The 19,242-nt window shown below is 34.2% G+C and overlaps 2 protein-coding genes across 2 annotated transcripts; one reads left to right on the plus strand and one right to left on the minus strand.

The window, feature by feature from the left end:
• The first annotated feature begins 1,908 nt into the window (after positions 1-1,908).
• Positions 1,909-18,543, plus strand: LOC105333192 (tubulin epsilon chain). Its single transcript, XM_011436043.4, has 11 exons — positions 1,909-1,979; positions 2,191-2,264; positions 2,923-3,042; positions 3,902-4,017; positions 4,281-4,402; positions 15,618-15,684; positions 15,829-16,146; positions 16,739-16,879; positions 17,165-17,305; positions 17,548-17,722; positions 17,990-18,543. Exons 1-11 carry the CDS (start codon positions 1,910-1,912, stop codon positions 18,146-18,148), a joined length of 1,503 nt encoding a protein of 500 aa, XP_011434345.4. The 5' UTR covers position 1,909; the 3' UTR covers positions 18,149-18,543.
• On the minus strand, positions 4,938-7,658 carry LOC105333191 (tripartite motif-containing protein 2). Its single transcript, XM_011436042.4, has 2 exons — positions 7,252-7,658; positions 4,938-6,699 (listed from the first exon to the last, which is right to left on the minus strand). Exons 1-2 carry the CDS (start codon positions 7,604-7,606, stop codon positions 5,795-5,797), a joined length of 1,260 nt encoding a protein of 419 aa, XP_011434344.3. The 5' UTR covers positions 7,607-7,658; the 3' UTR covers positions 4,938-5,794.
• Positions 18,544-19,242: the final 699 nt, after the last annotated feature.

A 19,242-nucleotide genomic window follows, 5' to 3' on the forward strand; every position in this document is an offset into this window, starting at 1 on the left:
GACAATGGTTTTCTCGGGGTGTCAATTTCAACTGTTACCCTCCCAAACAGGCACTATTTATATAATAGTATGCAGCTGGACTGCTGAATAGGTTGTCAACACGTAATGGTCAGTTGAGAAGAAGTAACTATATATGTAAACTCGCGAAACTTGAGAAATTAAAAAAAGGACAAACCCTTTGCGATTTTAAAGATGACGATTAATGCCTCATTTTATTACAATGTTTATCGACTTCACGATGAAAGTATACCCAAAGTATGTGAATTGCCGTATTGGTGAGGTAAAATGAATAACAAAGATTTAAAGAAATTCACTACTGAGTATATTACTCAATCAAGTTCTAACGGCACCGCCATATTACGCCACAGGCAGCCTTCGAAAACGACTAGTGAATATTCGTCAAAACAAAGAAGTAACAACAATAGACTGAATACATTGCCGAGTATCTATTTTCGCGACTTTTACTATATGTATATATATTATTAAAATAAATTTGAAATTTTCAAAAGAAGACGGGCTTAGTCAGTCTATTAACAACAGTAACCCCTGATTAATTGCATTGGTCTTGCGAAAATATTATACACAAAAGATAGTTGACCTTGTGTAAAACATTCAGAACCCATGCAGTTTGATAAAGGATAATTGTATTAATTAAACCGATATAATTTTCTTAACAAACGGATACAACACAAACGAAAAATATACAATACCCATGAAATATTTTACAATACAAGTGAATTGAACAATACAAGAGGAAATTATACAATACAACGACATGTAGAATTAATATATATATACAATACAAGTGAAAAATTATACAATGAGAAAATAAAGAATACAAATGAAAACCATACAATTCAAATGAAAAATTATAGAATACCAATGAAAATTATGAAATACGAAAATAGAACAATACAATACCAACTTAAGTTTCTAAAATACAAATGGATAATTAAGATCAAATTTTGCAACGTTTGACATCTTTTAAAATCTCGAGAATTATATAATTACACTACCATAATAAGCAACAAAACTTTTGCAAGCATTCGAGGATGCAGTGTAGGTTCAAGTTTATTCAAATGTAAAATATAGGACTGCAAATTACATCGGAACATGCATAGATTCATACAAATGGCGGAGAGCTCTAGGGATTGAGCTATCATGGACTCTCATATTTGCATTAAACTTAATTTTGGAGTCTCATCCCTAATCCGAGACTCCTATTCATGACTGTTGCTATGCTTTTTTTATTTGATGTTTGCAAACATTGTTAAAATTGTGAACGGAAGGCGCACGACGACGGACGAACACCAATGACAATAGATGACTCAGGTGACATCAACGGTTAAAAATTATTTTTCTCACGAATCGTTTGGCTAGCTTACTTGTATTAATGTAATACATTAAAAAATGTCTTTAATTTTCTTTTTCTTTTCTTCTTTTTTTTTTTTTAGAAATTATTTTTATTCTACAGTATAAAGGGAATTATTTTGATGGTGAATAAAATAATTGTTGTTTTACGGTACCGCCTGGTATAAAGGCAAAATTTGTTTAAACACTTTTTTAGATGGGGGAACACCTAGTTCTATATAAGCAGGCACGTAGTATATACCTTCAATTTCACTCCCCATTTCCTTATTTTCGTATCAATTTTTTAGAACTTTTTTAGTGGAGGACCCCAATTTTATTGTAATTTTATAATATTAAAGAAATAAATGTATTTGTCTGTAAGAAGTAAATTAGTCACTTTTCACACTTATTTTACACTGATAAAACAAAGTTATAAATATTTTCTTATAGAAGGGAAGAATTTAATTTGATTGACTTTTGTACGAATATTTTACGTACGACTATTTTAAAAAATGTAATCATGTTTGCGTTTGAATAAAGGAAAATTTAACTATGAAAAATGCGTCAGTTCTACGATGATTGTAACCCGCATCAACATTCCGAAATGACTCAGTCGATAGTTGTACAAGGCAAGTAATACAATTTATTGTAATTCATGTTAACAGCATCGCCTTAAAAACTTACTGCATGAAATTTTAAATCCACTTTTTTGTAGATAATTATTTTTTTGCTATTTTTCGTTGCTTTTCAATTAAAAAGAGAATAACCAAAAGTCTGGGCATATACCACTGTACATTTTGGGTGTTGTATGAAACCTAGCGTGCTTTACTTCTTTTGTAGTCGGGCAGTGTGGAAACCAAATAGGGTACAGATTCTGGGATTTAGCATTACGTGAACATGCAGCGGTAAACAAGGTATTGCCGCGAAATCAAATGTCAACATTGGCATTATTACTTCTACATTGGGCTGTACATGAAGCAGATGCAGCATAATTTTAAAAAGATTCAAAACTCACAAATGGGTTGAACTTATTAGCAATTTTGTTGTTGTCAAAAATCCAAAGTTCTGCAAAATGATGAACTGCACAGACCTAGGCTATTTTTTTTTAGGGGGGGGGGGGGGTAAAGAGCTTCACATTACAGCAACCTCTGTCTTAAAGAATTATAGTCAGTCCCAAGATATTTTTGCCGCAAATTTTCTTAAATTATTCAATATTCATAAATGCCTCTAGATTCAGACGATGTTCATTCAATAGTATGAAAAAACCCCAAGATTTCCCTTTTGAAACGCCCCCTCTAGCTTGGGCGGTTTCAATACACAGCTAAAAATATAGTAGAAAGTCTACAGGGATTTTGCATTGCATCAGCCATAATTAAGCCCAGATGATAATGTTGAAAAATTGTGCGAAGTAATCAGAGAGACTTCCGAATGGAGAAACGATGTAAACATTTTCCACTATGAATCTTCGTAGGAAATCTGTCTTCGTTCTTCTGAATTTTTACAAGGGAAAAATAATAATTAATACTAATATTAGAATTTATGTGATTATCAAGGAATGTTTATGTTTTACAGAATGGCATATATGATGAGTCTGTTGGAAGCTTTTTTCGAAATGTTGATTCAAGATATGAAAATGCATCAGACATTCCTTTTGGTCAAGGTCAGGGAAAGATAAAGTCACTTAAAGCAAGGGTAAGTAAGATGATTTGCTCTCACAGAAAAAGCCTATAGTATTATCATAAATAGGCAAGGACAGCTGGCTAATTAATTTGTTTGGGATGTTCATAGGGCTGTTTAATGCTTTGTTATGCTGTGTGATACATTAGAGTTCCCTAGTAATACACAACATTGTGATCGTTTATTATACAAAATATATTGGTAATATTGATTAAAACATTGGTGAACACTGATGTAGGTCATCACTTTAATTCATAGTACTTTATACTGATGATTATGATTAGCTGATAAAAAGGTCCATCCAATGGCACATTGTACTGAAAACAATAACTGATTTATAAGTACCTATAACTGTGATACATAGTACCAATTATAACAATAGCTAACTGTTACACAAGTACCTATCCCTGTGAAATATTAAACTGATATTAAGCGATAATAAACCAACTACGGTGTTTTATGATACCAAATTTGTATGAAATACTTAAAACTAGCTACTTTACACACCCTATAGAAGAATTCTCTAAATACCAAATAGTTTAATAAATATTGTCAAAAAAGTAAAATGGGAGTTTCCAGGACATGTGTCCTGGACTACATTTACACCTACTCCTGCTACATAGGGTACAAATCACTATAATACATTTAACTAACAAATATACAGGGTACCTGTATTACCTATTACTGTGATACATTTAACTGACAGATACACAAGGTGTTTTTTTTTTTACACGGATACTTTTAATTGACTAATATATTGGGTATCTATCACTGTGGTACATTTAACTGACTGACATTATGGTTACTTATCACTGTCATACATCAAACAAATACACAGGGTACCTATCACTGTGAAATATGTCCTCGGTTGTAGGCCGTCCTGGTAGACATGGAGGAGGGAGTGGTCAGTGAAATGACCAAGGGGCCCCTGAGGGAGGTGTTTGATTTCCAGCAGCTCATCACTGATGTCTCTGGCTCAGGAAATAACTGGCAAGTCATTGATTATTCTCATGTTACTGCAACAACTTCACTTACTGTTATAAAATGGCAATCGGGAGTTCTAATACATGTAGATACCATAAATGAACTGTTAACAAATAACTTGTATAATTATGCAGCCAAAGCTGTACTTCTTGCGACAGAAATTGTTAAGATGTAATTGTCAAACACGTTTATTCAACAATCTTGTTTTCTTATATCAGAGATGCTCTCCACAAGTTCACCTATTTATTTTTTGTTTCGCCTGTTTACAGGGCGGTTGGCCATAAGATGTATGGTACACAGTACAGAGAGAAGCTCTCAGAGACCATCCGCCGGGCGGCCGAGTTCTGCGACTGCTTGCAGTGCTTCTTTGTCCTTCACTCCATGGGGGGAGGTAAGGAGAAAGCTAGGGTTTGTTTTTTACATATAAAGTAAACATGTCTATTAGTATGTGGGGACTCCTAAAGGGAGACAAAAAGTACCAAAACCATACCATCCAGATACCAAATACCGGGTGTTTTACACTAAAGTCAGACTTCTTAATTTGCTACTGTGTACTAAAAGAAGTGCAATAGTTTACAGTGTTCTGACTGCTTAAAGGCCTGGTACCACTTTATTAAACTGTATTTATAGATACCATACATTCATTTTAATCCAGCTGTGATATCTTATTTAGAGATTATTTTGAAGATCTGAATGTAAGTACATGTATTGAGTACTGCCCATAAGCTGTCAGTAGTACATGTAAATATGTGGACAAATATCAACATATTTTGCTTTTGCATTGCAAAATAATTTTATCAACTCATGACATATTGTTCCTTTATCATGTAAAAAAGTTTTGTAAATGTCAAAAGTGAAAAAAAATTGATAATCATTCCTGCAATCCTGCTATTAAAATGCTATAATTAAGGCATATAAGTAACATGAAGGTTGCTAGAATTTTATTGGGAAGAATAATACTTCCATTTTACTTTATAAAACAACATCTTACATGTTCATTCATGAATACATATAAATACATCCAAGAATCATTTTATTTGATTGGTTATTAACAAAATAAATTATTATCTAGAGTACAGGACCTGATGTTTCCAGCACTGAATATTATTTGTTGTTCAAATTTAATAGTTGATAAATAAGTTTTTACAACATGATACATGTTCCTGATAGTCAAAATAGTAAATAATTAGCAATAAATAAATATGTTTCAATTATCGTTTTCAATGTTCAATATCATTCAATATAAGTTTACATACAATCTGACAAGGAATTCTCACACTTTAACGATCCAGTAACTAATCTACAGGTCATCAAAATCAAAACCGAAAAGCAAAGCAAAGAACTAATGCAATACTGAAAATCAATGGTTGACCACGAAAGTTGAAAATCTATGCATCCAACTCTAATTTTATCAAAAGAGTTAAAAAAAAAAAAAAAAAAAATACCAGTAACCTCAAAAAAATTTCAAACATATTGGGTTTGTAAAATATGGTTTAACAATATTGTTCATTGAATTTTGATACCATTTCTGGTATCACAGACAAGTGACACTATGTTCAATTTGTCAGAACTTTCTAAAGAGAATTTACCAGTCTGTATTAAAGTATGACATTTCATCAGTTATTCAGATCTACATTTGTTTTCAGTACATAATGATATCTCTTACATGTTTAGGTAATCGTTTAATGCCAAAACTCATCTATTATTGAACAGAACATGTGAACAGATTTGTTATGATACATGGGGTACATATCAATGTACAAAATCAATAAGGCATCAGTATTCAAGATGGAATTTTGTAGACTCTAATTTCAGCAAACTGTGTGCCTCTCAGTAACACAGCAACATTCCCTGCCGGTGTAACAGCAACATTTAATGGCTTAACATCTGGTCCTATTTCGTCAGTATCCTTTACCAAAGACCGTAGGTAGTTACCATGACTATCAAACATTTGCACTCTGAAATTCCCAGCATCTGCTACTATAATGTTATCTCGCCTGTCAACTGTAACTCCCATGGGACAAGATAGATTGCCAAACTTCCTTTTAAAGTTCCCTGCTGTGTCGAACACTTTGATACAGTCATTACCAGAGTCACTGACTATAATCTGGTCCTTGCTGTCCACTGCAAGAAAATTTGGTCCATCAAAATGTTTATCTCCTGACCCATGCCATCCAAACTTTATTGACATTTTATTGTGGTCTGTAAAGACATATATGTTATTGCCCTCCAGATTGGAAATAACAGTTTGATTTTTTGAGGTCTGGGCTATACCACTGGGCTTATCGAATCTGTAGTAATCTCCTATAGTTTGAAGCACACGTCCATCCATATTGTATAGTCTCATTATTGCTGATCCCGCTCCATTTACTGCCAGTAGAATTAAATTATCTCTAGTCATTGTGACTCCACTAATTTTACAATCACAGCTGAATCGACCAATCAGTTCACCAGCATTTGCGAACACTAACACTCGATCCCCTGCACGGTCAGTCACCACATACTCCCCGTTTTTCCCCACAGCAAGTCCGTATGGCTTCATGAAGTCTGCAATGGTTGGTCCAAAATGGCCAACCTTAAGCAGGAAATTCTCTTCACGTCGAACATTTCCTATAAAATCTGGCATGTCACCAGATGGGGCAGTGGTCGGTGCTTGTGGATACAGACCACCAGCTGAAGCAGGAGAGGCTAAAAAACAAATTAGAATCACTCTAAATATGAGGTGACTTACTCAAAAAATGTTCTCTTTTATCGTCGAAAAGACAAGGAAGGTACTTCCTCTAAACAATAGCCATTCAATTAGAAATGTGTGTATTATGTCACTGTGCTTCCACATAATCCTGAACCTTTTGTTTTCCATGTTATTTTATCATTTGTACTGTCTAATTGTTTGTCTGTTTCGTGTCAATTAAACAAATACTTCTGGTTGACATTTATATATCCATCTTTATATAAGTATGTATTGGGATCCAAAATTTGAGTTTAGTCTTTTACCACTGGCTATATTTATGAAATGTACTGTAGCATGGTTGGTAGTGACCATATTTTTATCACTTGTATCACAAGGTTAAACATGCCAAGAAAACTTTTATGCAATGTCGTTGACAATTATTTCAAAAATATATAGTGCTTACCTGCAATGTCTAGAAATGTGAATAACTTGACTGAAAATTCAATGACTAATGAAAAGTTGTAAGCATGACGATGAATCATCTTATAGTGGCAATTCGAACTACTCACTTGATCTCAGAGTTTCATCAAGTGGGCTTCCTTTTGGGCGCGGGGGAACGGCTGGCCTTTTGTCCACAGTGTCCAATAGACTCGCAAGAACGTGGTTGTCGGGAAATCCACCGACTACCCCGCCGGGAATGACCGTAACTTTCTGACACACGGGACATGGAAACCGACCAGTGGACTCGTATCCTCGACTAACGACGAAATCTTCCAAACAACCCTGGCAGAATGAATGTAAACAGGGCAAGGCTTTAGGTTTGTCAAAGGCACCCATACAGATCGGACAAGTCAAGTGATCCTCGCGAATTTTCGTTCTTAAACTCATAGCCGAAACTGGACGAAATTTAGGATCCTTATCCATGTTTGTTTTCAACGGAAGTAGTTGTTAATCTAGTTCGAAAAAGCGCTTGATTTTTAATTTCGATTAGTCTCGTTCAACCAGACGCTCGGCTGTCTCCGTATGCTCGTTAGAGATTTACGGAGACAGCCGAGCGTCTGGTTGAACGAGACTAAATTTAGATCGGGTGTTGTTCAATCAACATTGCAATATACAAACACGTTTTTTTTTTAATTCGAATTTTTTCTGATTGCAACCAAGAACATTTTGCAGTTTTCTGGAAAATAAAACAACATGAAAATATCCGTCTGATGGAAATATGATATTTTTTCCCAGAGACATAAATAACACTTATTTATGTCTCTGATTTTTTCATAACAAATAAAAAGAATTAAAAAATATTTTACATAATTTAGCTATAGTCTGTCCCAGATGTGCTGCATAAATATCATGGGACAGACTTCTTTTTTTTTTTTACAGTACTTATTTAAAGATGTAACTTTCCTTAAACACAGTAGATATCAATCTTGTTTCCATGGTTACGGATATCATGTCCCCGAGTTTGAATACAAAACTCCGCCGAAGATTGTTTCTGAAATCATTTTTTTTTGTTTCTTTGGTTTTTAGCTCACCTGAGCTCTTTCTGAAAATGACATTATACGAAAAAGGGTCAATCTGACTATGATAAATTTGCTTGTTGTGCAACAGTTCGCGTATGAAGGGAAATTTTTTAAACATGCAAAATATATTGGTGCCGATTTTGTGAAGTAAATTGGGGCTAAATATTTCAATGCGTTGACAGTTTTCACACATGACGTTGGTGCTTGGTGTTGGCTTGTTCTGATTTTCGTTTCGTTTTCATTATTTATGCTTTGTAACTTGGGAACTATCGTCTGTATTTCGTGATTTTTACGTATCAAATCAAACAGAGACTATGGTTAATCAAACAGTTAACTGTTTACCTGCGCAAATTAAGCAAAATCTGATGTATTAAAAAGTACTGAAATACAATTCATTCTATCGGTAATTCGGCAGTATCTTTTGCGTAGTGGTAGATTAATGCAATAGGTTTTGTTGAGATGCTCGGCATTTTCTCGAGTTTATTCAGTTTAAATAGAGTTTGATATTGCTGACGGAAATATGTAGGTATATACATGTATATATATGATTGATTTCGAAAAAATAAATTGTGTTCTTTATTTGTTATAGTACATGTTTCTTGTGTTTAATTGTTTACAATTTCTATTTACTAACCATACTTGAGTGTTAAGCTTCGAATAATAAGCAAGATACAGAGATTTGCTCACAATTCTATGTTTGTACACAGATCTTAAAAACTAAAGATTAAAAAAGTAAAAAAATTGTCAATATTTATAAAGAAAATTTTCAAAGTCTGTTCTTCCAGAAACCAACTTTAACAACTTATTGTATTGTAAACTTAACCTTTTTTCGTCATTATTACTCCTACTATACATGTGATCCTTGACTGTGTTTGTGTACATTTGTATAAACTGATTTTGAACCTCAAATACCAGTGAACTGGTCTTGAATGAATAAAAGAATTGCGATTCTTTTTTTCCATTTTAAATGCTGAATAGGAAATACCAAGTTAAAAATCTTAAGCTGAATGTAATAAACTCATGTGAACAAAATATGACTCAAACCTAGGCGAACTGTGAGCTCTGTATCTTGCTTATAATTCTACGATTGACGCTGAAATTTTGGTTGAACATTAGAAATTCTATATGAATTAGAGTATGTTAAATACTTGTACAAACAATAAATAATGTGAAATCTACATCAATTTTGATAGTTTTTCATACACGAGTTAATAAAAACGACATCTTTAAAACAGTTTCCATAGTTCTGACACATTTCTGTTGCGGGGATAAAGTAATTATCGCTATTCCTAAGAAAATATCACAGCGGAAAATTATCCTGGTTTGTACGCAAAGGAAATAACAGTCATTTAATTATAATCGAGAAGACAAATAAAATTTTTGAATGTTTTTAATTTGAGGAATTGAGCACATTGAGGTACAATTTTCTTCTTCACATCTAATTACATGTAGGATTTTTTAAATAAAAAACAATAACTATTATATTTTTTTTAAAAATACAATAACTAGTAAGTAGTTGATGAAAAAAATGTACCTATATGCTTTCATATATTTTGATTGCTTTACAAAGTGGGGGGGGGGGGCAGAACGAAAATATAGGGAATTGGAAGTTAACAACTTAACAGTGTACCCCTACCAAATGTTTAGTTCTATATCTTGCGTAGGATTTTCTTATTCTGGTAAAAAATAGTATTTCATGAAGGTACAATGTCAAAGATTACGTGTACGCAAAAATAAGTGTAAAATTCGAATACTTTACAATATTCATTTTTTGTTATTCTACCGAGGGACCATATGGCACAATATCTTTTGAACGCCCATTGTTGCTCAGGTGAGCGATGTGGCCCCATGGGCCTCTTGTTTGGCATAATACCGTTATCTGCACCGCGGTGCAGATAATTTATGACGTTATTTGGCGTTGTTGACGTTGAGTGTAAGTTGCTTACAAAGTATATAAATCTCTTTTTTGAGAAAAAAACAATTTTGTTCAATTATATAACCGGAAGTACATGTACAGACGTATGCTTTAGATTTGATGTGATTCCGTATATATGACTGTGTTGTGACCAAATGAAACATCTTCGCTAGCCAAGGGTTTCCGACCCTTCGCTACCGAATATGCGCATAAAAGTAAATAGTATAATTGCAGCTTATTCTGTTTGTGCTGATTTTTATTTTTGTGATATTACAGGAAGAAGAAAAAACCCGGTTATTTAAGTAGAAATAACAGCTTATTTCTTGAAATTTGTGTTGTGATGGGATGAAAGGCCATTTAATTACATAACACAGAGCTCTGCTTATTACGTGTATGATTATAAGGTTGTTTATCAACGGAATAAACTGCTTTTTACTTAAAACAGAAGCTTATTTCGTACAATTATGCTTGTTCTAATTTTCGTGTTATCACGGAATGAACGGCTTTTCACTATCCATATTTTCTTTTAATATTTAAAGCTGCTTGGTCCGATTTTCTTGTTATTACAGTATCAAAATTTTTTCCATACAAACCATTTATCTTAGAAAGTTATGGACTTTCTCCTTTTTACACGAGCAGAATCAGTCTCCTTTCAAAGTTAGAAATATTCAAAGTAAATAAAAATAATTTCTGTTTGGGCAAACGAAAAAACAACCAAAGTGCATCCCGGGAATTTTTAGAAAAGGAAACCGTCTGGTTTCGTCCCCCGAATGATTGGGGTTACTAGTATTCAACCCGCATGCTATGCATCGATTGTAAAGAGAGCAAACTTCAGAAATATTAGCGAACAAAACGTACACATGTTTATTTGTAATTTGTCTGATTATTTCGACCTTTATTTAATACGATGTAATACAACCATGATACCCGTCTCGTCGTCAGGGGTGAAATTTAACATGAGGCGAAATAACGCGGTACCTTTTGTTTTTTGTACGTATTTTTCTTTATTGAAATTTGGCATAATTGACCAGTAAAAAATACTGCAAAGTCTATTATTATACATATTCTAAGCATAACCATCGTATAAAAGCGTGCATAAAATTTGATATAAAATCGGACCAAACAGCTTTAATTCCCTGAAATGTCAAACAAACTAAATCTAAATGATAACCATTAGATGTTTTGAAATTTGCATATATGCTATGGACGCTTGCATATTCATTAATGCCTGCTGTCCCATCCGTTTATGTGAGGCATAATGAAATATCGTTTAAATTAATATTTATTATTATGTACATGTAGTTAAAACGTTTAATTTACTTTTGATTTCAACAATTTATTTTATTCCTTCACAAATCCAAACGAAATAAACCGAACACAATCTGAACGTGTTTTGTTAAAAAAAACCCGCTTACTCAGTTTTCAAAATTCTCTCTCTCTCTCTCTCTCTCTCTCTCTCTCTCTCTCTCTCTCTCTCTCTCTCAGACAAAGCGTACACACTATTGTCCTTAAAAATGTTTTCTATCATTGTATATCTGCACAGCTACAGATCAATACGGAATAAACCGAACGATTTGTACGTGTTTTGTGAGGGAGCTCTTTTATGTTACTCTCTCTCTCTCTCTCTCTCTCTCTCTCTCTCTCTCTCTCTCTCTCTCTCTCTCTCTCTCTCTCTCTCTCTCTCTCTGGAGTACGTCTTTCGGAGGCATATTTAGTATGATAAATTGAGTGCCGTCTCTCTCGATATATTCTCCTGTTATCTGCACCGTAGTGCAGATTAGTTTGAGCCTTTTTCAGATGTCTCTTATTTCACCTTTAGAAAGTTCCCCCAAAAGATTCTAAACCCTATTTTCTGATGTTTGTCCCCCAAAGAAAACCCTTTTCCCGGAAATACTTACCTTTCGGAGGCATATTTATATGATAAATTGAGTGTCGTCTCTCTATATATACTCCTGTTATCTGCACCGCGGTGCAGATTAGTACAGATATTTTTACAATTCTATTACAGTGATATTATTTCTTATTTTTTCATAGTTGTGTTAAATAATACATTTATTATAATAATGTCTAATTTGTTGATGTAAATATATCCGAATACATTAATATCTCACAAAGTGGCTAAATCCGTCCCGTGAATTCATTTTATTTACCCATGATGCTCTAAGAATAAAATCAACAGGAAGTCGATGAAAAGAGGCAAATACCTCAGATATACCTTATTCGACATCTTTATCGATAGTTGACGTTACGTCAAATAACGTCAAAAATTATCTGCACCGCGGTGCAGATAACGGTATTATGCCGGGGTTTTTTTTTTGGGGGGGGGGGGGGAGGGGGTGGAGTTCGAATGCTTTATGTCAAATATCAAGATTTTCACACGGATTTAAGAATATTTTATATTAAAAAATACTTCTATGAACGATCAAGTATGGCAAAATGGATTGATTTACTTAATTCAGACTCTATATTTACGTAAAAAAAACAAACAAACAAACAAAACAAAACAAATTAAACACACAACTTGAGAATTATGTGTACAAATGTTTCAATATAAGAGGGATAATTTTACCAACAGACGTGAATAAGCGTTGGTTGAGTTTATAAAATTACTGTTTTGTTTGTCTGTTTGATATTTGTCCTTTCACTTTATACTTTATATTTATATAACCTGTCTCCCACCTGTAACCACAACTATATTATTGTATATTACTGTTAAATTTATGCTATGGCAACGTATGTAATATATACGCCAATAAACTATTGCTACATGGTACGAATTATTACACAATTTTATAGTGTATGGATTAAAGATTTACCTGTCTTTTTATTTTTTTTACCAATGAATCTATATTATAATGCAATGATGATTTTTATCTACGCCAAAGAAGTGGCTAAAATCGATCAATATAACATATACCCAGGGACGTATATACTAGTATATACATGTACGTCCCTGATATACCCCATCGACATTAAATATAACTTATTTTTGTTTTTTAATGCAGTGGTCCCTTAATTCTGATCTTGCCATTAATTTCTAACTGAAAGTCAAGTAACGCTAAGAATTCAATGTATTGTCACCCAATGTAGATTGAATTATACCAAAGGGCAGGCAGATCACTGCACAAAATATGCATATTAAGACCAATTCTATGTAAGAATCAAAATTCGGTGGCCACGCATAGTCACGGATTTTCTTCATACTTGGCAATTTGATAGACTTTGGTGAGTAATAAAGCCTAACACCATTTGTTTGTTGCTATGTGGTCCCGTTGCCATGGTAACCGAGGGTAAAGATGTAAAAATGGCATTTTAATGCTTATTTGAGAACATATTGTGAGTAATGTGCAGAACTTGGGGTTTCCAGGGTAGAATATATTATTAAAAATAGTTGTCATTTTTCAAAATAAAGAAAAAAATTCATGGAGAAACGCATATTTTTAGAGCGTTTCCATGGTTACCTAACAGTAATTTTAAAATCTGTTTTCTTCATTTAATTTGAATAAAAAGTGCAAATCTTGGATTTTTTGGTAAACGCTATTATGATTGTACAATTAAGAATTTAAATATGAAAATTGAGAACCGTTGCCATGGTAACAAGCTTAAAAATAAGGAAAAATATAATATTTCTAGGCATCTTTGAATGGATATTATTTCCTTATAATGAAAAAATATATAAAATCAAATGGTGAGAAAAAATAAAGTATGTTCCTAACTTAAATGACACTTGAAAAAAATCTGAAATTTTCTAAAAATAACTGCCGTTGCTATGGACTTTTCAAAAAGCAAGAATTTCTGTGTGATTTTTTACGCAACTTAATTTTCCATAGCAACAACACTTATCTGTTGCATAACAAAGCTTTTTGTGGTATATAATGAAAATTTAGATATATTTTGACAAGTTCCAACTAAAACAATTGCAAAAAAATTATAAAATTGGGAATGAGAGCATATCAAAATCATCTTCAATTTCTTAGTTTTTCCTATTTTTTGGCCTTGTTGCCATAGCAACGGATGTCAATTTTCATATTTAAATATATATAACATGGACATTGATATGATTGTAAAAATTTAACAGTTTCTTATTTCGGCTTATTAAAAAACCTCAAAAAACTGATTTCAAAAATTTGTAACGGTTTCCATGGTAACATTTTAAAAGTATTGGTTTCTCCATCAATTTTCTGATAAAATAAAATAATTGAAAATAGGACAAAGGCTGTAATATGTCTTTGGTAGTTTACATTAGTGGGCAAAACCTTTTAATATGGCTTCAAAGTAGGTAAGTTTTGCTATTTGGCCATCTTTAGCCTCGATTACTATGGCAGCGGTTACCCCTAGCAACCAACTTTTAGTGCTTTTCTCCGTTTTACACTTAGGTGTGTCCATGTATAAAATATAATGAAAATTGGTGACTATGCGTGGCCAGACCCTTTTATAAATCTTTGATTCTTACATAGAATTGATCTTAAATCTTCGGTAAGTAGTGTAGAGAGGGTTCTTAAACGTTTTCCACGTGTGTGTGTATATATCAGATCCATTAACAAAAACTTTTGCTAATATCTTTGAAACTGTAAATGTAGATTTTCTTCATACGCATTTGGTACATGTATATTCGTATTTCAACGAGTCACGATCAGTCGGTGTTACAAACATCGCCTCCAACCAAATCACACCTCACGATGTATAAAACGACAGCGATCGAATCTCCTAAAATAGTTATATTGCGCATGCTAACCAATCTATTTTCTTTGTAACTACCTTTGGAAATAAAGTTATGACCAGTACATTTTCCTTTCTGAAAGTATTTTGCGTTGCTTTATTGGTAACTGTCTAGTGTAAATGTGTAATGTATTCACAATTTTTATCTTTGTGACCACCAAGGCATATGCAACTTTGTTTCATCATTCAGTTTATTTTCTTATTGACATATATATATACAAAGTATATGTCATGTATGAGTTAAAGGGATGTCATAGTCACAATATGATTTGAGCTGAAAATTTTTAAAATTTTGATTTTTCCTTTTTTATGTATACAATGCCCGGCCCATTAAGGTATCCCCAATCGTCAGGCAAAATGAGAATCAGGCGTCGAGTTATCGAGATACAGGTAACAATTCTTTGTTATGTAAACAAAACTCATGTAATGTTTTTGATTACATTTTGTATATTATTGAACGAAAAGTCGAAGTTTAAAACGAAACTGGCAATTGTAAACAAAATCATGACACGGTCCTTGTTTACAAAACAAAGAATTGTGAGCTCTGTATCTTGCCTATGAATCGAAATCTGGCTATCTACTGTATGGCAATTCCGGCTGGGCATAGAAATATACCTCAGTGAAGCATTATAAGCATTAAAATTGCAATGAATTTTTAGATTAAATTGTGGCCATGCCCTTTTAACCAATTTTAATTGATGACGTTTTGACTTCAAGGGCTGTAAAAGCTGTTAAAGCATATTCGACTTCTCGAGATGTTCTTGATATAATTTTCTTTCAGGGACTGGGTCGGGAGTCGGTACTTCCATTTTAAACCTCTTGGCTGACGAGTACCCGGATGTCTACAGGTACATGTACATGTGGTTATGTTTCGTCAAACAAAATTCTAACACGAATTATATTCTAATATTCATGTATTTGATTATGCACACTTGTAGGTTTTTTTGCGTTTATTACCTGTTTAAGTTTCTCCCCCATTAATATATTTGCAGATTTGTAACAGCAGTTTATCCGTCATCGGAAGATGACGTCGTGACGTCTCCATACAACAGCGTGTTAGCCATGCACGAGTTGACGGAGAAGGCAGACTGTGTCCTACCCATCGAAAACCAGGCTCTAGTGGACATTGTTAACAAGATCGGACAGTCAGTGCCCTCGGCCAAACTAGGAAAGAGGGTGTACAACGCCAGCGGCGTCAAGGCTGGAAGCGCTATTATAGACGGAGAGGGAGGTTTGTCCAAAGCGTCGGACGAAAAACCATTTGACAGCATGAACAACATTGTGGCAAACCTACTGCTCAACATGACAAGGTGAGATTTATAAGGTTGATTTCGTGATTATATTTTTACATCAACTAAGCATGATTCCCTCTAAAAAAAAATATCGAAAATTGATTGTTATTCACAGCTCTATAAAAACTGACAGAATGAAATATACAGGATCCAGTTCTAACAAGTTTATCGATGAGTCGAAACCTTCAGCAACCTAAGAAAATCACGGACTGCATGGAAATCATGCTTTTATCAGACTCAAATTGCCATAAAAGACTGCTTAGCTATTTAATTCTTTTATCTAACATACATGTACTGGTGTACCTTTAAGTAATAATAATAAAGTTACTCTTACTTACTTTGTAAAATCAATTCATTAACTCGTTAAAAGATAGATGTAAATATGAACAATAAAATGTTCTCTCTGATGATTCGTGCGGTGATTCGTGCGGGTTATGAAGGTAGCGAGCGTTGCAGAATTTTTTTTTACAAAACCCGCTAACGCGGATGCAATGTTGCTACCTTCATATGCCGCATGAATCACCAAAGAAAGCTTTTTATTGTTTAAATGGTGATAGTTTCGTTTATTAAAGTTTATTGCTGAACATTAATATTTTTTTTTTACAAACAGCTCTGCAAGATTTGAAGGATCATTAAATGTGGATTTAAACGAGATAACAATGAACCTGGTTCCATTTCCCAAACTCCATTACCTTGTCTCTAGCCAGACGCCATTGTTCTCTCTCTCGGATGTCCACCTTCCTCCCAGAAGGTATAAGAACTTTATTTTAACCAACAAAACAGTTGATTTGTGATGATGGCATGGGATTTCGGTCGCATCAGATTATCTGCTATTCAGTAAAACACGGTTATGGCGAACACGCTTATATTAATTAAATTTACGCTTACAGCGAAGTGATTTTCATTCCCTGTGACTTAACTTGACGGATATAACGAATTTCGCTAATATCGAAGCAAAATCGCACGTCCCTGACATTTCGTTATATGCACATTTTACTGTACATGTACATCTGTGGGTTTTTTTATTTTACCATAGACTGGACCAGATGTTTTCGGACGCCTTCTCCAGGGACCATCAGCTCATCAAGGCGGACCCCAAACACAGCCTCTATCTGGCCTGCGCACTGATGGTGCGCGGTAACGTAGAGATTTCCGACGTCAGGCGAAACATCGAAAGGTGGGTGGAAGTACTAGTACATATCTGAACATTAAGGGGGGGGGCACATCTAGGAATTGGAGCCACACAGGAATTTCAGAATTCATACAGTATCGAGTATCTTGGATCAGTATCAAACTAATTACAGATAAATACAGTGCACGTAGATTTCTAGCTCTACACTTTGTGTCAGGATGAATATACTGTTTAGGATCTTTGATCAGGATCAAACCAGTTACAAATTATCTTTTTTTTAAATGTAGACTGAAGCCAAATTTAAAGTTTATCCACTGGAATAACGAGGGTTGGAAGACCGGACTGTGCTCCGTCCCGCCCGTGGGACAGAATTACTCCCTCCTGACCCTGGCCAACAACACCTGTGTACATAATACATTTGTCGACCTCAGAGACCGATTTAATAGGCTCTATAAAAGAAAGGTATGCTTAGTTCAAATATATATATGCCTCAGTTCTATCTCTGACACTATATCATATGAATGGACTAAAATGTCTCATTGAAGTAGTTTCAAAAGCCGATTTTCACGTCGGATATCAAAACAAAAGTAATTATTCTTACACATGTACACAATACTTGGATAAAGTATCCGGTAGTCAGTAATTAGATATTTTACTTAAGAAAACCCCATGCTAATCGAGTTCAAGTTTTGAAATATTTCTCAGAGCTTTTGTTTTGTGTGACTGTAGGCCCACATCCATCACTATACGTCGGTAGAAGGGATGGAGGTTGACGACTTCAGTAGTAGTATAGACTCTCTGAACTCTCTGGTGGAAGAGTACAAGGGCTTGGAAAGGCAAATGAACAATCCAACCCCACCGGAGCCTCGGCTGGAAATCTTTAAATGACGCAGAGCGTGTATGTGGGCCAGTTTATGACCCGTTTTACCCAGAAATCATTGTATGGAAGAGGATCAAGTCTGGGCTGTTTATAGAAGATGAACGAAGGCGCAGATTATCCGACACATCAACGCGGGGCAACCTTTGAAGTTGATATAATGCCTGGCCTGTGCCTGTGGCCCACAATGCAAGATGACGTAACTCACGCGAGAAGACAATAAGAAGTCGAGATGACAGAACGAGTGAAGCTCTATTTGTGGAAGAAACATACAGTTCCATTTTGAATCGTGTGTTTATATTAAATCTCGTAGGATATTGATTGATTTATGTTCTCACCCTCTATTATGATATGCATTCAGCAAGTACATAAATTCAAAGATAATAATAAAATAAATAGAGAAATGAATAGATTTGAGACTTGAATATTTTGAAAACACTTCCATTGTGTAATGAACTTATGCTTATTTAAAAGAGTGACTAAAACATAGCGATGTGTTGTAATCGAATACTTGTGGTATGATTGACCAATGTCATCGCAGTTCCTAGGAACTTCCAGAGGTAATTGCTAGCGCTCTCGAGCGCTAGCAACTACGTGAGTCCTTTTCACTGGAATACGCATGCTCGACTCCATAGTAAGGGATGCTGGGAATACTGTACTAATGTAGATAAACTGTACCATTTTAATTTCGTTTTATCATCTTCACGTGAAGGTTTGTGTTTTATCGTTAATGTCAAAAAGTAACAGTAGCTTCGGTCTTATAATGCAAAGTTATTTTCAATATTATAATAAATAACATGTAGCTAGCTTTATCTTAAATTCCTTCAAGTTCGGAAGACAACTTCGGATATGTTTTTCGAGCTTGCCGGAAAGGCCCGAGAAGATACGATTGCTAAAAAACAGTACCAATGGTTCCTAAAATAAAATTCAACTTAAAATTGAAATTACAGGAGATACATTATGATTAAGGCACAGCTAATGAACTATGTCATTGCCGATGTGTAGCCCACTGTAGATTCACAATTTCAAATTGAGACCCCACTCCAGCACGATTCCAGTACACCACTGTGCCTTTCTATTGTTAATAAATCGATTCAGATATTTA

Source organism: Magallana gigas, chromosome 5 (genome assembly GCF_963853765.1).
Source record: "Magallana gigas chromosome 5, xbMagGiga1.1, whole genome shotgun sequence".
NCBI classification, from domain to species: domain Eukaryota; kingdom Metazoa; phylum Mollusca; class Bivalvia; order Ostreida; family Ostreidae; genus Magallana; species Magallana gigas.